Source organism: Simochromis diagramma, unplaced genomic scaffold (assembly GCF_900408965.1).
Source record: "Simochromis diagramma unplaced genomic scaffold, fSimDia1.1 OVJJ01000630.1, whole genome shotgun sequence".
Lineage (NCBI taxonomy): Eukaryota > Metazoa > Chordata > Actinopteri > Cichliformes > Cichlidae > Simochromis > Simochromis diagramma.
This window is the reverse complement of record NW_024386927.1, coordinates 858,319-880,068: the sequence shown is the minus strand read 5'-3', so window position 1 is coordinate 880,068 and position 21,750 is coordinate 858,319. Positions and strand designations below refer to the sequence as shown.

Here is a 21,750-nt window from a genome sequence, read left to right as displayed (position 1 = left end):
CAGATTACACAAACACATCATGTAACATGAAATCCAGTTTTAAATGCATCTCCTTAGAAACAACTGAGGGAAAAAAAACAACAGAAAATAAACATTTATTGCACAATAACACGTGACAACATGACAAACGTATCACTTGTAACAGTCAAGACGATAATTACCTTTAGAAGTCAAGCCATAGTGGTCACTACAGTGGACAGCTATTCAAAGGCTGCTGTCTTGTATTTGTGTCAGTGTTGATGGTATACTTGCACATAAATCATTACACTGATGTGTCACTCCATACTTGCCACCCACTGGGCAGCCAGTGGCCTGACTACGTGGACATTTTACATCTAAAAAACTCTTAAAATAAAGACTCTTAAAATGCCTCAAAAACACACACACAGCATAGAGTCAAGTACAAACCCTAGAAAAGAGCAGACTGTCATGTTGGTGTAAAATCAATACTAAAATAGACTTCACAGGAGAGATATTAATGCTTAATCCAATCACATACTTTTATTTGTCACAAAGGCTGAAATCTAGCTCAGACAAAATATCATTTACACATTACAGACATTTATTTTCCATAAAGAAACTCTCCCAGTCTGTCGTCACAAACAGCATATTATCAAACTGTCAGTCCTGGGCTGTCTCCATCTCTTTGCTACTCATACAACTTCTTTCTATATCAACAGTTTTGCTTGGACTCTAAAAAAGAAAAGAAAAAATCAGACCTGAGTAAAATATTATGTTTCATAACGCACTGCCTGCCATAAACCTCGACCATGGAAAGACACAGACTTTATTCCTAATAAGCAAGTGTTCAGGCTTAAAATAGCACAGCACTAAAAAAGCAGGAGGGCCTGTTATGTGTGGGCCTGTTGCTATATTGAGAAGATGACATACTATACATTAATCAGCCTGTCAGATGCTCCAACACTGCATGGTACTCCTGAGACGGGAGCTGACATCTAAGAAAGTTAACGGGATCATTTTATAGTCTGTAGCGAGAAGCATGAAGGAAATAGTAGAACAGACGATTTCAACGGGTTAAGTTTTGAATCAGAATCCGGTCGTCTACAACCTGATTTCCAAAAAGGATTCAATGCAACTTCCAAAAGTAAAGATGTGGAAGGATTCAGCACTCTGTAAAAAACTGGAAGAGCAAATAGTTTCAGAATTACAGCATCGTGCAAAAGTCTTGAGTCATCCCTGTTTTTTACACATTTTTCTTCCAAGGAGCAAGACGCTGGAATTTCCAAGGTCTGAATCTACCAAACGTTTCCAAAGGCGACAGAGTATTGACTAGAATCAAATTATAATTTTATCTAAAATCTACATCAGACAAACAGTATCTGACACACAGAACCAAACTTTGTGTCATTCACATAAGCCTTTCTGATGATGTTACTATTTTTGTCATATGTGCTCAACAATTCAAAGTTCATTGAAAATATTTTCTTCATTTTGTTAAATAAGAATTTCGTGTTAAAAAAAAATATTGGACATATTTTATTCTGGATTTATGTGAAATATAACTATATACCATTCAGACATTATCATTAATCTTTTGCAAAGTTAAGTTGTTTACAGGTCAGCAAGATTTTTTTTTCTCCATATTTTAAATAACCAATACTTCGACACAAATTACAGCTCCTGATTAATTCTGATGGTAAGAAACAGCAGTAAAGAGTTTTTGAGATATGTTCAAATATTGCCTCAAATTTCAATGTGCAGAAACTAAAAGGACTGAAAATTGCAGGATGGACCTTTGTTTGACCTTTGACAAAAAAGATCAGGTATTTGATATATGAAGATTAAATTTCATGTCAATCTTTATATATTTTGTGCAAATCGGAGACTGTTAGAGCAGAAGGCCTATGTTCATTTCAGGTGGAATTACTCAGTGGCTCAATTTTAGCTCAGCAATGATTCAGAGCGTATGGCTGGGTCTCTCCACAGCGTTATTTATTGAAGCAGTGTGTGGTCACCTGGACAGAGAACAGAAAAAAGTCAGCCAACATCCAAAGAGTTTTAAATATCCTTCGACAAACCCGAAGAACTATTTCTGATGGCTACTTTTAAAAATATTACCAAACAGCTTCTTGAAGATAGTTCAAGCTGTGTTGGTCCTACCAAATATTGACTTTAAACCTTGTTATAATTGTGAAAACTCTACTTTTGCCTTATGGACTGTATTTTCATGTATATTGCACAGCTCAATAACACCGCACCTATTTTAGACTAGAAAAGTTTCACACAGTACTGTATATTCAAAGTGAAAAATGTACAGAAACAGGAATAAAATGTACTACACGCTGTTGCAGTACTAGTAATGTTTTATTTGCATCCCCCCCTCCAAAGATCACTCTGAGCAGCTTTGCAGCTGACTTGTTCCTGGCACAGCTCTCCCCAAAGCAGTCCCAGCCCACTGCCTCTCCATTCTTCTGCAGCACAGCCGCAGACCACTCCTACCACATACCTCCGCCGCCCTGAGGCCGGGGAGCCATCTGGCCGAGCCTACCGAGCCAAACAGATAGGTGGCAGCACATGCAGCATGCGGACGCAGCGCTTGGTCCATGAGAAGCTAGAAATTGACTGGGGCTCCAAACAAGCCGAACAGAAGTGTGACAAATTGGTACAAACCGTACTGAGTGGAGAACGACGTATTTTTTCTTAAACTCTGGACAAAAAGAATCTGGCACTATCCCTTGGTTCAATGAGCAGTGCCTAACCGGTCCAGGAGCTTGTCGACCCAGGCCCTGGGATAAGTGACACCTCATTCACCTTACGATAGTCAGCACAGAACCACATAGACCCATCTTTGTTTTCCACATGAACTATGGGGCTACACAAAGCGCTGTAAGACTCTTCTAGTGGAGATATCATCTGAATTTCAGGAGCGGGACCACTCCTCCCTCACACCCCCTCTGGCCTCAGGCTATAAAAGCCCCCCTTCTCCAATACCCACTGTTCTCATTTTCATGCGAACACTCGTCGTCATCAGATGCCTCGCAAATCCTAAGAGCTCGATTCCTACTCACCCTTCAGCTCATCACCACGAATTCCCCGTTGCTGAGCCCATTGGACCGTTTTACGATAGTTACGGGTCAGAGTATCTGTTAAGATGTTAAGAATAACAAGTATCTCTTAAAATGTTTCCAATAATGAAACATTTCAATATAACGTAGACAAAAAGGAAAAATAAAAAGATAGTTACGGATCAGGACTCCCGATCCTTACTGCGCATGTACAAAGTACAAATCGGGTCTACCCGATCTGTACCGCGCATGTGCAGGGGTTTTCTTCTTCCTGTGTTCGTTTAATGGCAGTGTACTCCCCAGTGTACGAGGATACTGCCACCTGCTGATCGAGCAAATGAACCCTATTGTAAACTGAATTAGCGTCATTACAAACATGTATTAAATTTGATTTAGTGATAATCGAGTGTGTTTATGCTTGTCTGTGTGGAGAGGATTGATTGGAATAGTGATGATGATGTCCGCTATCACTGTCAATTGTCAGTAAACACTTAATCTGGCTGATGAATCTACACGTGACATATTACAAAGTCTGTATTATTAACTCCGTAATTAGGCGCCATTCTTCTTATTTTACGGCGCTGTTGTTCAATCGGGGAACGCTCTTTGTTGAGGAGAAAAGCATGAATTTGTTTGTATACGGATTATCCCTTGTTTAAATGTCCCGGTAGTCGAAAAGGAGGCAGAGCTGTTGAGAAATGCTAGGAGCTAACTGGGCGCTAACCGTGTCATTCAAATATATTGAATGTCGCAATGTTGGCAAAGAGAGGAAGTGACGTAAGATTTGCGCATGCGGGGTACCGATCAGGTTTCCGGTATGGATCAGGTAGTGACAAGCCTCACCCAGCCAGCTACAGCCGCAGCTCGCCACCACTCCGCATGCTCCCTCCCCAGCTGCTCCTCCCACCCAGCGTGACACTCGCCTAGGGTTGCCAGTTCTGCGTGCCTCTATTCCCCCTTCGCAGCTCGCCCCACAAACCCTCTTGGCACCGAGTTGCCAAACCCTCAGCCACGTATTCCTCCTTTGCTAAACTTTGCCTCCAACCTCGGCACCGGGATGCCAGGTTTTCAGCCACCATTTCCTCCTCTGCTAAACACCACAGGTAACCTCAGCACCGGGATGCTAGGTTCTCAGCCATTCATTCCTCCTCCGTTAAACGCCACAGCTAACACCTGCACAGCGTTGCCGGGTCCAACATGCTACTTATTCCGTTTCTTTTAACATCTCAGCACCCCTGCTCTCATTCACCGAACTCAGTTAATTCTCTTCCGGGCACAAATGCAGCTAGCGCTTCCATGAACAACGCCTCCTTGCTCCTTTCAGCCTCACCCGACCAGCTATAGCGGCAGCTTGCCACCTCTCCGCACGCTCCCTCCTCAGCTGCTCCTGCCACTCAGTGTGACACTCCAGGGTTGCCAGTTCTGCGTGCCCTATAAGCCCCTTCGCAGCTCGCCCCACAAACCCTTTCAGCACAGAGTTGCCAAGCCCTCAGCCACACATTCCTCCATTGGTAAACTCTGCCACCAACTTTGGCACCGGGATGCCAGGTTTTCAGCTGCTTTCTCCTCCTCTGCTAAACACCATAGATAACCTCAGCACCGGGATGCTAGGTTCTCAGCTACTCATTCCTCCCCCGTCAAACGCCACAGCTAACATCTGCACAGCGTTGCCGGGTCCTCTCACCTCTGCTACTTCCCACCGTGTTTCAGCTAACATTCCTCAAACCAGCCGTCTGACTGCTCCTACCTCCAGTTCAGAGCTGCACCTGGCGTAGACTTTTCGCCCAGGCCCCATTTCTCCATGCTAACACCACCCAGTTTTTGCTGGCCACAGCAATTCTTCCTTTCAACCCACCGGCCCAAAAGCCTTCTCCTGTATCTGCTAACCTTCGCTAACTAATAACCGCCGGTAAACATGTGGATTTGGCCGAGCTCATTCCTCCTCCTCTCACGCAACCTGCTCTTCCTAGGTGATCAGTGGCCACGATGGTTCCATTATTATACGTGGTGCGGCCCCTTCTCAGTTGAAAGAGCTCTCCCGGCTGAGTTTGCTCTAGCCTTCTGGTTATATAGAGATGTCCTCCGCACCGCTTTTCCCTCCCGAAGACCAGACTTCGACTCCATCTGACCATTATTCTCAACCTCGCGTTACGATTTGGCGGCACCGGATTCTGTCAGTACCTCATTCAGTTCGCTTCTCAGGCAGCTGCTCACCTTCAGCAATTTAACCAAGACACCTTCCGTGGCAGTCCCGATCAGGAAAACTACTGCCGTCTTCACCGCCCATCTTCTCTCTCCCGCAAGTTGTGTGGCGCTCCATCACTTCCCGCTTCCACCTGTATAGCCTCAGCCCAAAATGATTCAGCCCTCGTGCCGTCCTTCTGTTCTCTCCCGCTTGACCCCAGCTCCCGTACCAGAACCTCTAAACCCGCAATCTCCACCCCAGCATGCCTTTGCCTCACGGTTCAGACAGGCGGGGCAGGCCCATCACGCGTCCTCCATTTTCAGCCACGTCTTTCGAGATCTAAACCCCAGCATCACAGAACTCATCAGCATCTCCCAAGAAGCGATTATAAAATAGCCTTGCAGCAAGCACATTGTCCTCCTATTGGACCGCTCGGAACACGTTCCATTCATCGCATCACAACTTCAACCTGCCCTTTCCGTCACTTGACATCACAACAGTTTCCAGCTTCATATCTCATGCCTTCCGGTTTCTGAGCATCAAAATTCCCTCCATAAAGACGTACTTCAGCGGCATCAATTTCTTCGTCGAACTGCTCCCAGGTCCACCATGCCCAACCATTACGTCAGCCCAGATATCACTACTCATCAACAGTCTCCAGCATCAGTCACCTGCCACGACCCTACACTGCTTACCCCTAACTTCAGATCTACAACATTGCTGCATCTCTACCATCCAGCTGAAGCATAGCGATTACTTCCTGGCGTGCACACTCGAGGCCACGTTCCTACTCGCCTTCTTCGGCTTATGCTGTTCTGAATTCACCTCCTCATCCTTGAATCCGCTCAAATCCTCAAACTCCTCATCTGCTTCATTTTCATCCTCAAACGAAGCAAACCAATCAATCGGGCAGCACCACGCCTACATACTACTTAAAATAAACTCTTGTTTAAGACCCTTCACTAACCCTTTACCTTGACCTCAGAAAATCTCAGCACACCTTACCTTCGGATCCTCTGTTCATCACCAAATCTGGCCACGCCTCAATCAGGACATGGCTCCTCTCACACTTTCGCCAAGCGCCCTCGTCTTCCGGGATTCCTCCAAATCACATCCCTGGCCATCCCTTCCTCACCGGCGTCGTGACTACTGCCTCCTGCCAAGGAATCCCTGACCACTTAATCAAGCTCCTGGGTCGATGGTCATCACAAGCCTACCTGGTATACATTCACAACATTCTCCAAAGCCTTCGTTATGCCCAGTCTTGCTCCTGCAGGGGATGCTGTCTTTGGGGGTTCTGCCCGGCCCGAGAGCCGTCGCCAGTCCCCTTCAAGGCCTTCCTCAAACCGCAGCACTAATCACACTCCCTCATCCCTCATTGCTCATCGTTACCAAGGGAGTGGTCCCTGCTAGTGAAGTGGAGATACAGTGGGGCAAAAAAGTATTTAGTCAGCCACCGATTGTGCAAGTTCCCCCACCTAAAATGATGACAGAGGTCAGTAATTTGCACCAGAGGTACACTTCAACTGTGAGAGACAGAATGTGAAAAAAAAATCCATGAATCCACATGGTAGGATTTGTAAAGAATTTATTCGTAAATCAGGGTGGAAAATAAGTATTTGGTCAATAACAAAAATACAACTCAATACTTTGTAACATAACCTTTGTTGGCAATAACAGAGGTCAAACGTTTACTATAGGTCTTTACCAGGTTTGCACACACAGTAGCTGGTATTTTGGCCCATTCCTCCATGCAGATCTTCTCGAGAGCAGTGATGTTTTGGGGCTGTCACCGAGCAACACGGACTTTCAACTCCCGCCACAGATTTTCTATGGGGTTGAGGTCTGGAGACTGGCTAGGCCACTCCAGGACTTTCAAATGCTTCTTACGGAGCCACTCCTTTGTTGCCCGGGCGGTGTGTTTTGGATCATTGTCATGTTGGAAGACCCAGCCTCGTTTCATCTTCAAAGTTCTCACTGATGGAAGGAGGTTTTGGCTCAAAATCTCACGATACATGGCCCCATTCATTCTGTCCTTAACACGGATCAGTCGTCCTGTCCCCTTGGCAGAAAAACAGCCCCATAGCATGATGTTTCCACCCCCATGCTTCACAGTAGGTATGGTGTTCTTGGGATGCAACTCAGTATTCTTCTTCCTCCAAACACGACGAGTTGAGTTTATACCAAAAAGTTCTACTTTGGTTTCATCTGACCACATGACATTCTCCCAATCCTCTGCTGTATCATCCATGTGCTCTCTGGCAAACTTCAGACGGGCCTGGACATGCACTGGCTTCAGCAGCGGAACACGTCTGGCACTGCGGGATTTGATTCCCTGCCGTTGTAGTGTGTTACTGATGGTGACCTTTGTTACTTTGGTCCCAGCTCTCTGCAGGTCATTCACCAGGTCCCCCCGTGTGGTTCTGGGATCTTTGCTCACCGTTCTCATGATCATTTTGACCCCACGGGATGAGATCTTGCGTGGAGCCCCAGATCGAGGGAGATTATCAGTGGTCTTGTATGTCTTCCATTTTCTGATGATTGCTCCCACAGTTGATTTTTTCATACCAAGCTGCTTGCCTATTGTAGATTCACTCTTCCCAGTCTGGTGCAGGTCTACAATACTTTTCCTGGTGTCCTTGGAAAGCTCTTTGGTCTTGGCCATGGCGGAGTTTGGAGTCTGACTGTTTGAGGCTGTGGACAGGTGTCTTTTATACAGATGATGAGTTCAAACAGGTGCCATTCATACAGGTAACGAGTGGGGGACAGAAAAGTTTCTTACAGAAGACGTTACAGGTCTGTGAGAGCCAGAGATTTTCCTTGTTTGAGGTGACCAAATACTTATTTTCCACCCTAATTTACGAATAAATTCTTTACAAATCCTACCATGTGAATTCATGGATTTATTTTTCACATTCTGTCTCTCACAGTTGAAGTGTACCTCTGGTGCAAATTACTGACCTCTGTCATCATTCATTTTAAGTGGGGGAACTTGCACAATCGGTGGCTGACTAAATACTTTTTTGCCCCACTGTATCATCCGAATTTCAGGAGCGGGACTACTCCTCCTTCACGCCCCCTGTGGCCTCAGGCCATAAAAGCCCCCCTTCTCCAATACCCGCTGTTCTCATTTTCATGCCCCCCCCCCTTTTCTTTCCTCTCTTCTCCTGTCCTCTCCTCTCTTCCTTTCCTCCCTTTATTTCTCGTTAGTACAGGGGGTTCTGCACGGCCTGAGAGCCATCGCCAGTCCCCTTCAAGGCCATCCCCAAACCGCAGCACTAATCACACTCCCTCATCCCTCATTGCTCATCGTTACCAAGGGAGTGGACCCTGCTAGTGAAATACTCCCACATCGTTAGCACCTCAGCCAATTCTTTCTGAACAATTTGTCCTTCAGGTAACCTGTAGGGCTGTGAGTGCACTGTCACACCAGGACACATTTCAAAATGGAGCTCTATCAGAGAGGTACGGCTGGGCATGGGGAGAACATCTGCAAAATGCTGTTGCAACGCAGCAACATTCACTCGCTCAGCCTGAGTGTGATCATAATGGAGGGAAGGAGGAACTGGGCACCTCTGGCCAAACTCATCTCTCTCCCTCATCAGAGAAGTGGGTTTGGCCTCTCTCCATGTTTTGAGAAGGTTAACCCTCTCGAGGCAGGCGTTGCCGATTTGCAACAGTTAAAAACTAACAACCTGATTACCTCACATACGTATTTTATGAGTTTTTTTTACCCAGAAGTACCACTGCAGGACTTGGTTGTGCATTAGCAACAAAAAGTTTAATTTGAGCCTGAGAGTGTTAAGGTGATATACCTGTGTGGCTCCTCTCCTGTCTGACCGCACCACTGCATAGTCAACACCTATTACCCATTTACTGTGTGACCATGAAGGCTCCTTGCAACCTGCTGAGCAACTTTGAGATGAAAGAAGGGAGTAATGCAAGCACTTTGTCTCCCTCTAGCCGCTCTGCCATACAGGCACTCCTGAAGTTCCTGAGCCTGGAGACAATTTTCTCGTGATAACCTTCCCAGTGCGTGTCTTTGCTCTCAGGTCCAGAACATACTGAATGTCCTTCTTAGCTGGGCTTGGACCTTCCTCCCAGTTTTCCTTAATCAAGCTTCTTGCCGAACAGCAGCTCAAAGAAAGAAAATCCCATGGAGGCCTGGGGCACCTCCCGCACTGCAAGCAACAAAGGTTCTAACCCGTGATCCTGATTGCTTTCATCCCCGTGAATAAACCTATGAATCATGGGCTTCAAAGTCTTATTCCGTCGCTCCACCAGCCAGTCCAGGATTCTGGGGGAAAATCCAGAATTTTAATAAGACTTTAAATTTTCCAAGATGGTTATGTTTGTTTGTCATGTTTGCATGTGTATGTATGTGTGTACCGTTCTGTCTGAAAATATAATAGTTAAAAAAGTGTTGAGCACATTTTGATAAAACTTTGTAGGGTCTAGAGTGGGGTCATGTTAAAGTTTGGGCTACATCCATCCAGGTCTTCAAGGTCAACTTAATGATTTATTGGTTGAAAATTGACAAAAAACCTCAGAACTTAGAAAGCACAATGTGAAAGAGTGCATTGTCAAAAACTACCATATTTCAAATATTATGTCATATTTGACCTGTGACCTCTCCTTCAAGGTCAACAGAGTAACAGCCATCAAGTGAACCACACATTTAAACTCATTATACAATAAAATGAATGGTGCATGTTTCATATCCACATAAATACAAAATAATTATACTCAAAGTTCTGTCATTTATATTAACATAGATTTTAACAAGGCAAACAAAAGCCTGCACTTTGCACTTCTTTTTACTGCACTATAAACTAAGGTTTAAAAAGAACAAAGAAAACAAATGGATACATACAAAATACAATAATATTCCTTTAAAAGTAAATATCGTCCAAAGAGTGAGCTGCTTCGGTGGAGGTTCGAGTGCATTTTCAGCCCACTGGAAGACGGATTCATTTGTCAACTAAAATATTAACATTCAACATATACAGACTGGTATTCAGCCATCATAATGATCAAATCTATAAGTGCAATAAACCAGTTTTAAATGAAATAATGTGGACTGTGAATGAAAATATCGTCTATGGTTAAGTTTTAATAAAGTAAAAAAGCAGGCACTGAGACAGAATCAGATAAAAATGGATGTGAACAGATCACTAAACAGACCAATAGAAATAGAGCCGCTCTCCTAGGAGCTGGCACAGGGAAGCAGCTCGGTGCTTCACATTCCTGCCCAGCCATTCTTACCCACTACCATGTCACTCTGTAAAACGGTAAGGCAGCTGTTGGCTTCCATCAACTCAAAGTGCATCTCTGAACTTATCCAGCCCAACACCTGCCCATCCTCTCACACTCTCATACACAAACTGCTGAAGCACACACATATGTGATCAAATCTGTGCACAAGCTAGATCACAACAGTCTTATGAGAACTTACATGTGAGAGAAAAGGTGAGTTGTTCTTGCTGAACTGAAGTAAAAATCACTCCATGCGATGCAGAGTGGGCATCAGTGCAAAGTTATCTTCTAGACAATGTATGCTTGGTGCAAAGTAAATGACGGCTAACTAACTGAACAGAAGAGCAACATAACGACTGAATGTCCGTGCTATTGTTCACTGATCATATACAAAACAAATTCTTTACATCTCAGCTGGATAAGGCACAAACTTTTTATTGCAGCATTTCAAAACGTGAAAATTTACTCAGCAGTCGGACTGACTGCTAAACAGGCACATACTCCAGGTTTTTATGGGCAGTCTAGATGCTAAGCCCGACACTCAAATCCACTCTGCTCCCATTGGCTCATCTCGCTGAGGGTAAAGGCCTGGTTTCCAACTAGCTACTCCCAGCTTCAGCTTTCACTGCACTCTGAAGTCACACGTCATCAACAGTCCAATCAGGCTGGACTTGGGCACCAAAGACTTTCACACAGTCCAGGGGTGGTGATGGTTTCATCTTTCTCCCTTGCCACCCCCCTCATTCCTCCATGTGTTTTTATCCTCTCCTCCACCCGGCTATTTTCAGGCCTCCGTTTTGTCTGTGTCTGCTGTTCTGTCTGCTGTCGTTTTTTAAAAAGGCCCCTCTGACTAGTCTGGATGGATCCACTGCAAGGTCACAAAAGTAGCTGTTAGAGTAAAGTCATTCAGGAGTCCGGTCACTGCTGCAGAGAACAAGTTATCAAGTTTTATATGCAATGGATGTGAACAGATCAACAAACACACTCACTCTCCAAGGACCATAAAGAGTGTAAAGTCACTCCTTTTTAAAAATTACATTTACCTTAAAAACACACACACACACACATATATGTAAATACAGTATATTAGGTTAAAAACAGAAAAAAATTCTAACAAGCTTAAAGTGACTTTTACTCAATACAGACTGAACTCTCTGAAGCACCTTTTGTTCCAGTCTCTGTCAGTGGGATTCACAGTTTTATAATGTTGAGGTCCAGACTGTGGGGAGGCTGGATGATGTCACAGTACTTCTCTTTGCTCATAATTCCATTAATACTGACGAGATCAATGACATCAGTGACTTCAGCCCCAAACTGTGGCAGAGCATCCACGGTGTTTTACAGATGGCTGTCAACACCCACCCCGGGGCCTTTATCTTACCCCCTCCTACAGATTGATGATACTTTGAACCAACAATTTAAAATGTTTCATTCTGAATCAAATTTTTAGTTTTATAAATGTGAAACTGTTTTATATTTGGCATTTTACCAAATTTTTTCATAAATTCAACTAAAACATTAGAAGCAAATCATGTTTTTTTTCCCTCCAACATGCTGCTGGTAGCAAAGATACATTTTAAAACTGGTTCTTTGCTAAACTGTCTTATGTGTAGACACAGCACTGGTTTATACATATGTGCCTTCCTGGGTATCTCTGGACCACTTCCAGTACAACTGCTATTTTAGATGGCTCAGAGTTCCACTGAGACCACTTTTATGTGATCTCAAATTTGTGGAAGAAGCAAATCTTCTAATAAACTGAGCATTATCACAGGAGATTCATTCACTGCAAACAAGCTCTTGCATGCTGTTGTGTGCACATCCATGGGACCAACACAGCCTTTGCTGCCCCATCGTACTCCATTCATGTTCATCCCCGTCCCCAAACAAAGTTCAAGTTAAAGTGTTGTCATCATTGTGACACACTGAATAATATACTGTTCACATCACAGTTTCATAAGCAGACAGAAAGTGGAGTGCTCTTAAAATAGCAGCAGAACTTGATGGTTAAGGTAAATCCATCATACAATAGACTCAAATGTACTTATTTTGCTTCCTGGAGCATCGACCTGCTACCAGCAAAGCTTTGTGATGTTTGTAGTTTTTATGTCTGTCCGGCTGGTGAGACAGAAGACTTCCTTCAACTGAATGCTATAATGCGTACTTGAATTAAGGTTTCCAATTTAAGCCACAAAAGAAAAGAAACCTGTGTATAAATCAGAGGGATCCCATGTCTGCTTTACAGAATCATTCTCACAACTTTCATGTGAACAATTATTTCTACCAACACCTATTAGTTTATTAAAAGCACATAACAAAGCAACACCTGGTAAAGTCTCCTTTCTTTATGAACCATTTGAAAACTACAGTTTGTTTACAAACAGTTCATGAAATTAATAATATCCAAAGCTGCCCTCACAATTCTGAATATTCTAGCTGATACTAATATAGTTTGCTCCTGTGTGTCAGAAATACAGGACTGTCAGGACTTTTTACCTCACATCTTAAATTTCTCCTTAGCCTAAACCCCAAAAGGTTGATTCTGTATATAGTATTTTATTCTATTCTGTACAGTTGTGTACTGTATTTATTCTTATTGTATTCAAATTTTTGCCTCATAACTTTTGCACTGTCCACTTCCTGCTGTGACAAAACAAATTTCCCACGTGTGGGACTAATAAAGGTTATCTTATCTTATCTTATCTGTTCATCTGGATGTAGCGGAATCACATAATTACGCTACATCCAGATGGATTTACTTACCTGGATGACTGATCGAGACCTTCTTGGCCTAAAGTTTATAGGTCATGATTGTGGGCCAAGAAGCAAGCAAAGCAGCGTAAACAGGACTGTGTCTGAACATGACAACAGCTTTGGTCACCTGTAACTGTTAGACCAACTCTAGAACTCATTGTTTTAAAGGAACGCCACCCAGTGGGACAGTGTTCTGTTTTATGTTCTGTAAAAACGGGAGAAAAGGGCTACATCACTGTTAGTAGCTGTTTATCATCCTTTTGTAGGACAATAGTAGTAGTAACAATTTTTAAAAAACAGACCAGTGTTGCCCTTTAAACAACCAACTAAGCTTCACTTTCCCTCAGTCTACTTAGGCACTCAGTTCCAGTTATTCACTTGGCTTTCCACAGCATCACAGTAACACTTGATGTGCAATACACTGAAACCTGAAAAAATACAATGATTAGAAAAAATTACTGAATTATTAATTTCTCTCTTCCTCGTAGTCCTTTCACCAGAGGATGAGGCAAGGATGGAGTCTCCATGGATACTCCATCGTGTCCTGTGCATCCGTCAGTGTCAAACATATATTCAAACCAGGTCCAGGGGTCAGTTTTGCTAATTGGAGCACAAACGTTCCAGGCTAACTGAAAACAGAAGAATTACCACAGCAGAACTGTAGAACCGTACCATTGTGAAGGTGCAATGCAGGGATAGAACAAAAATCTGTTAACAGTCATGTCAGTGGAGTGAATACAGTTTTGAATGTAATCAGCAGCCATGTTTGACTCGGACTGACGAGCCTTTAATCCAAAAATGTGTAAAATGCAATGCAATAATTTGCAAATATTATAAAGCCATATTTTATTCACAACAGAAAATATCATGTTTACACCAACAAATTAAAAATGTGCAAGAACGTCAGACGTCATATAGCTGGAACCACATATTAAACACTTTTAGCATTGATGATGGCGTTGCCAATTCCATAAGCACTAATGCATCCCATAGCATCAGATATGCAGACTTTTGAACTGAGCACAGGTAACAAAGCAAGATGGTCCTTCTTTAGATCGTTCGTGGAAAACATGTCTGGACTAAAGAGGGACTCGTGTTCCAAAAACAAGGACCACAGTAACTCAAAGCCCCCCCACCACACTCGGATCTAATTCTGGGAACAGTTTAAAGATGTGCACCTGATGACCTGAGAGGTCTGACACTGTAGTGGAGAGGGGACAAAGCAGGGAAAAGCATTGGGACCTGTATAAAGCAATAGAAGGATTTTAAAGATAACTCCTTTTTGATTACTTGTAAAATGATAATAATTAGTATGTATTAGTAAAATGTTCCTCTTTTTAGTACCACTTACAGTTTCCAGTCTTTTATTGCCACCATCTTAACTTCTTTATAAAGTAATATTTTCTTAAAAGGGGTACATTGTCTTATTGTAAACATTTGCTACTCTTTCTGTTTTCTGTTGTGAATAAATTATAGCTTTGCAGATCACTGCACTTCTGTTTTTATATACAGTTTGTATTGAGGTTGTATTCTAAATGACCGATCTTTCCTGAGTGCACGATAAACACAACAGCAAACCAGTTTCAGTTGTGAAATACTCATACAGCTGCAAATTCTTACCCGAGCCCAGATTTGGTCAGGTGAGGAAATGGACAAAAATGATTGCTAGACCTACATTCAACAGCATCACAAGAACCACCAAGATAGAGTTAGGGCCCTGTGGAGACACACAAGAAAGCTCTTTAAGTTATTTCATTTATTTTGCAACATTATGATTACTGACGCTATCAAAATCAACAAGACAAGCAGTGGGCCCCACTGACAGCATGCACTATGTAGTGGAAACTAGTAAAGATATCCTCTTGAATTCAGTTCAGTCAGATCAGAATACTTTATTAATCCCTCAGGAAATTGTGTGGATTACAGTTGCCCAAAGACAGTAACAGTAACAGACTAAACTATTTAAATAATACAATATGTTACAGAGTTTACCAATTTAAGAGCTGGCACAAATCGCTCAACTATAAATATGAAGAGTATCACAGAGGTGAAATATATATGATTGACATTTAATTCTAACCTGTGAACTTTTTACTGTAGAGCGTGTGCAACAGTGTGGAACTATTGCAGTGTTTACAGCGTATTAGATGGAGGAGTTGTACAGGGAGATGGCAACAGAAAATAGTAGTTGTCCAAGACAGCTGTCTAGTTCAGAGTTCCCACTTTCTTCTTCTGCAGAAGGTCTTTGGTAACATTTGTTTGTCATCTTCTTATAATCCTTTTGTTGCTTCACCTTTTGCTCTTGTAGAGACTCATATCACCCTGTGTGTGTGTGTGTGTGTGTGTGTGTGTGTTGTTCTTTTCTTTTTTGCTCGTTTGCATACAACCTTTATTATACCATTTATGAATTTTGTTAATAAATCTGAACTGCAAATTTAAATTTTGCAAGACAAATACTTGTCAAACAGGCCACCACCTACTGAAGCCTACAGAACCACATCATCTGCAAAAAGCAGAGGTGAGATTCTGAAGCCACCAAACTGGAAGCCTTCAGGCACGAGGCTATGCCTAAAATTTCTGTTCATAAAAATAATGAGCAGGATTGGTGACTGAGTCCAACACCTACTGTGAATAAGTCCAACACTGACTGCTGGCAGTGTACAACTGTAGCTCTTGCAACAGTCCTCAATCTGAGATTTGATTAACGGATAAAGTTTCTTTTCCAGTACCCTGGTACAGTCTATCTTCCCAGCGAAGCTGAGTAGATGTACCTTCCAGTAACTCTTCTTAAAGATGGGAACCACCACCCCAGTCTACCAATCCAGAAGCACCTTGCCAGATCTTCAAGACAGACTTAGAACAACAAGAGCCTTAAGGAAGTCAGAGCAACTCATCCACCCCAGAGGCCCTGCTGCTACCAAGTAGTTGTTTAACTACTTTGTTGATCTTGCCCCTGGTGACAGGCAAATCGTGCCCCTCATCCACACACTCTGCGTCCTCTACAGAAGCAGGTCCTCAAAGTATTCTTCCTGCTGTCCGACTATATCCACAGTTGAAGTCAGCAGCACCCCACCCCCACTAAACCCTGTGTGAGAGAGCACTGCTTCTAAACGGTCTGAAGGCCACATCCGGCCCGCGATATAATTTCATATGTCAATATTAATGGCCTGTCGGTATGTGGCAGCTGAATCTTCAACCCTGCTGAGAATCCATGTAGGAAGGACTTTATTTTGATGGGCACACCATGCAGCAAATCACAAGGCTGACTGTAATCATACTGTTATGTGAAAGAAGGGAGGGGGTTAGACGCTTTCAAGACAGCTAGTGTAGTGATACAGGCTAGCTACAGAAAGAGACGAGCGGGAATTAAATGCAATCGTGTAGCGAAAAAGTGAAAAAACAAGCAAAGCTGGGTGCCGAATCCATAAAATTAGGAGCTGCCTAAAGTGATACCCATATTTATTTGCAGCCATTTTCCAGGTTTCATCATCGTCCAGGCCTTAAACCTCATGTGTGTTCTCCCCAGTAGGAGTAAATTCATTAAAAAATGAAAACACTGAATAAAAAAATGCTTCCTTGAAAAAGGCCAAATTTACAGTTCATTACTGAATATTACACAAAATATACAAAAAGTATGCAGAAATGTACCAGAGAACCACGGCTCAGTGTCCGAGTGTCTAAATGAGTCTCACAGGCCTGGATGTGTGTTTGAAACCATTTATAATTGTTAACTTGTTTGATCTGCTGCTCACCGCAAACAAGTACAACCAGTAACTTTGGACTTTTAACTGGATTTTCACAAGTTTTACAGCATTTCCTTGCAACTTCATGCATGTCTTCCTCCTGTAAAAACAGCTGAATTTCTTCTCTGAGCTCAAAGATTCATTATTATCAGGAAGTCCTAAAAACTCCCTGAAAAGCCTTCAGTTAATCCAAAATGCTGCAGCAAGAGTCCTGACAGGGACTAGAAAGAGAGAGCAGATTTCTCCTGTTTTGGCTTCCTGTTAAATCCAGACTCTAATTTAAATCCATCTCATCGCACACAACATCTGGAATAATCAGATCCCACTGAAGGCTGACATGTGGGCCTCACTGCTAAACATGTCTGTCTGTGTGTGTGTGCTAGGGAATGTAAATGTATAGCATTGTTATATCATTAATATCAAAATATGGCACTTTTATATGAGGTAAAAATGTATTGTGGTATTACCGTGGGCACCATGATATGGCAACAGCCCTAATTCTGGACATATATCCATATTCAGATTATAGTTATTGTAACATTGGTGGGAAATTCTAGAAAGTATAAGTCATGTCAGTACAATCTGAACACGCACACTCACTGTGCGTTCGATTCTCCCTGATTGTTAGAATACTATATTATAAAAATATGTGTGGCAACTCAACTCACCGATTTGTCCTCTGCAATTTCAGGATCCATTTCCATACTGGCTTTCTTGGTTTCTGCAAGGCTCCTTGATTTGCTTGATTCCTTTTTTTGCGGTTCCTTGGGAGGCTCTTGTGCTTTGGTGCCATCTTTTGCTGGAACTTGTGAAGGGATAGGGGCTGGCAGGGGTTTTGGTGCTGGTGGTTGAATTTGTTTGACAGGTGATGGCAGCAAGTGTAAAAGGTCAGATGGGTGAAGATCATCCACTACACCAATTGGTTCTTCAGGGGGTTGAATCTTAAGAGTTGCTTTAACATGGTAACCATGGAACTGGGAGTGAATCTGTCCATTGCTTGAGTAACTGCTGACTGTTGTGGTAGCAGACTGTTTGACTGCTGGAGAAGCCTCTTGTTGCCTTACTTGCTGTCTCAGAGAAAGTTTTGACGCTGCTTTTGTTATGCCTGTACAATAAAAAAAAGACAGGAGTAATGGAGACCACAGTTAACCAAATGACTAATGCGTATACAATATACTGGTTCAGGAGGTAGAATTTCAAGTTTTCAGTTCAGCTTCACAGTATCTGCGGGATGCTGTTAATTTTCAGCAAGACAATAAGCAAAAAGACCCTCCAGCTTCCTAATTGGCAAACCATGAGTCTCTATAACCTAATCCAACCTAAACCCACCAAACACAGATGGTTCAGGATGAGATGAACTACAGAGTCAAAGAAAAAATAACAGCTTTCAGGAGAACTTCCTCCAGACTGTTGGGAAACCTCCTGTTGTAGTAAATATGTAGAAATTAGCTGTATTACTATTACAGCTAATATCTGATAGACAAACATGCAATAAAGTTGCTTACCTGCTGTCAAAGCCTCCGCTGCTGCATCAGAGGCAAGAGTTTTACTGCTGTAAAAAGCCTTTTTAGCAGCAGTAGGTGAAGGACTAGGGCTGGGACCTGGGCTTGCAGATGGAGACTGGGTTGGTGTTGTGCCTTTCCTGTAGAAATGTGGGCTCCCCGAAAGAGATTTCTCTTTTGTCTCCTCTCTGGGCTTCTCAGTTACATCTTGCGAGTCACTGTACTTCTGCAGTGTGTAGTCGGGTCCTAGAAACACACACACACACACACACACACACACACACACACACACACACACACACACACAAAGACTTTTTGTTCTCTACACTTAGTTTGAAAGACAGATCAAAGTCAGATCGGACACAGCTGCCTTAAAAAAAACCCCTAAAAAAACCCAAAAATAATTACAGTTGGAACAGTTAAAAATTTGGACACCATGTATCAACACCACTGTGGTGGAGGTGTGGTCTGTAGCTCCGCTGTAGAAGAGGGGTGGCACAGTGGGCTCAGAGCACAGTGCCAGAGAGGCTGGCAGTGCAGCTGGGGCCAGTCTGCTAATCAGTTTAGCAGTCCTTTTTACTGACGCAGGGACCTGGCAGAGGGTTGTTGTTGCCAAGCTGAGACATGTCAGCTGCAAAGCTGCCACAACAAAACTCAAAGAAGTCTTTAAATAAATGGTCACTTACCTGAAAACGCTGTTTACTGGGTCTGTCTATCACAGTTGTCCCGAAAACGCAGGACGCATGTCAGATCCATAGCCTGTACAGCTGGCCCAGCTGCTGGGTCAGATGGCGGCAGAGCTCACAGCCGTGCACAAACAGTACATGGTGGTGCGTAAGGGGAAACTGAAGACACTCCTGGCCACAGCAGAGGGGTGTCAGTGGCCTATGGACGAGTGGTTGCTGCTGCTATCGAGGGAGGCTTAGATGGTGGCCCTGAGCTTGCTGCCGGCATCGCGGTGCTTTCCCAACATCTGCCGGGCCATGCTGGACCGCTGGCAATTCTGGAAAAGTGCAATGTCGGCAGAGTATTGGCCCTTCACTCAGCAGTTCATGGGCCCAGCGGTTCTCTGATGTGGTGGCTGCAGCCCGGGGGATCAGAGGGGGAAGCATGGCAGTTTGAGCTGGTGGACCTTGAACAATTCGTGGAGGGGTTCCCTGGGAAGACAGCGCAATGGGTCCACTGCCCTCGACCAGCGAGCCTGGAGGTGGTAGTCATGCTGGCAGAGATCCACAAGCAGCATGGCTAGAGGAGACTGAGAGACGCGGCTGCCTAACGAGTGGGATGAGGCCAGTCTCAGCTCCGAGATGCTGGTTTCCCTTCTGTGCTGCAATCACATCTCTCTGTTCTGCCTTCCCAGGCACTGCACCAGGACCCACATGAGCTTGGGGCAGGAGTGTTGGAGGTGCACGTGATAAGGACACATCTGCTGGGAATGTCTATGGATGGAGGTCAGACAGGTGTTCCATGTTGCAGGCCCTCCAACACCCTCTATCCATCTGAGAGGGACGTACAGCACACCGGTAAGTTACCAAGGGGGTATACACAAGGCTATATGGTTTGCATCCAGAACCTGGTCCCCCAAACTCTGATCTAACCCAGGGTTGGAGTCAGAGTGGGTGAGTATCTCTTGAAAGTGATACTGACTGACTGACTAGTGCACATCGCTCATGTCTTTCACACTGAAAGAAATGTGCAAATTATTAGAGATTCAATTTATCTGGACCAGCATCTACCACTTTCAGACAGCCAGGTTGGTGGAGCATGTGGGCTTCATAGATAACTGGCAAACCTTCTGGAGGAAACCTGGTCTTGTTAGGAGAGACGGCATCCATCCCACTTTGGATGGAGCAGCTCTCATTTCTAGAAACATGGACAAATTTATTAAACCCCCCAAATTATGAGTATCCAGAGTTGGGACCAGGAAGCAGAGTTGCAGTCTTACACGCCTCTCTGCAGCTTCTCTCCTCCTGCTACTTCCCCAAAAACCCATCTCCATAGAGACTGTGTCAGCTTCCAAACAGACAAAAAACAAACTAAAAACCAGCAACAAACAACTTAAACATAAACAATCACAAAGAAAGAACAATACAGTATCCACATGTGAACCAAAGAGTAAAACAGTGAAATGTGGATTATTAAATATTAGGTCTCTCTCCTCCAAGTCTCTGTTAGTACATGACTAATTGATCAACAAATTGATTTACTCTGCCTTACAGAAACCTGGTTGCAGCAGGATGATTATGTTAGTTTAAATGAATCAACACCCCCGAGTCATTCTAACTACCAGAAACCTCGAAGCACAGGCCGAGGGGGAGGTGTGGCAGCAATTTTTCAATTCAATTCAATTTTATTTATATAGCGCCAAATCACAACAAAAGTCGCCTCAAGGCGCTTCATAGATACAGAGAAAAACCCAACAATCATATGACCCCCTATGAGCAGCACTTTGGCGACAGTGGGAAGGAAAAACTCCCTTTTAACAGGAAGAAACCTCCAGCAGAACCAGGCTCAGGGAGGGGCGGAGCCATCTGCTGCGACCGGTTGGGGTGAGAGAAGGAAGACAGGATAAAGACATGCTGTGGAAGAGAGACAGAGGTTAATAACAGATATGATTCAATGCAGAGAGGTCTGTTAACACATAGTGAGTGAGAAAGGTGACTGGAAAGGAAAAACTCAATGCATCATGGGAATCCCCGGCAGCCTATGTCTATTGCAGCATAACTAAGGGAGGATTCAGGGTCACCTGGTCCAGCCCTAACTATATGCTTTAGCAAAAAGGAAAGTTTGAAGCCTAATCTTGAAAGTAGAGATAGTGTCTGTCTCCTGAATCCAAACTGGAAGCTGGTTCCACAGAAGAGGGGCCTGAAAACTGAAGGCTCTGCCTCCCATTCTACTTTTAAATACTCTAGGAACAACAAGTAGGCCTGCAGAGCGAGAGCGAAGTGCTCTAATAGGGTGATATGGTACTACAAGGTCATTAAGATAAGATGGAGCCTGATTATTTAAGACCTTGTATGTGAGGAGCAGGATTTTGAATTCAATTCTGGATTTAACAGGAAGCCAATGAAGGGAAGCCAAAACAGGAGAAATATGCTCTCTCTTTCTAGTCCCTGTCAGGACTCTTGCTGCAGCATTTTGGATTAGCTGAAGGCTTTTCAGGGAGTTTTTAGGACTTCCTGATAATAATGAATTACAGTCGTCCAGCCTGGAAGTAATAAATGCATGAACTAGTTTTTCAGCGTCACTCTGAGACAGGATATTTCTAACTTTAGAGATGTTGC

At 43.6% G+C, this 21,750-nt stretch overlaps 1 protein-coding gene across 4 annotated transcripts in view; it reads right to left on the bottom strand.

Annotated features, from left to right (window-relative positions):
• Nucleotides 1-8,263: 8,263 nt before the first annotated feature.
• LOC120736692 (junctophilin-1-like) overlaps nucleotides 8,264-21,750 on the bottom strand; it is a 44,352-nt gene continuing 30,865 nt past the window's right edge. Inside the window, exons 4-7 of one of the 4 annotated variants that reach the window (XM_040036968.1) lie at nucleotides 18,470-18,712; nucleotides 17,633-18,069; nucleotides 14,842-14,938; nucleotides 8,264-9,508 (exon numbers count right to left, since the gene is read on the bottom strand). In XM_040036968.1, the coding sequence (XP_039892902.1) occupies nucleotides 14,858-14,938; nucleotides 17,633-18,069; nucleotides 18,470-18,712 (761 nt within the window). In that variant the 3' untranslated portion in view covers nucleotides 8,264-9,508; nucleotides 14,842-14,857. Of the gene's footprint in view, nucleotides 9,509-9,717; nucleotides 11,336-13,175; nucleotides 13,851-14,841; nucleotides 14,939-17,632; nucleotides 18,070-18,469; nucleotides 18,713-19,152; nucleotides 19,966-21,750 lie in introns of those variants that run through there. The other 3 variants (XM_040036967.1, XM_040036970.1, XR_005696580.1) reach the window with 3 other exon arrangements.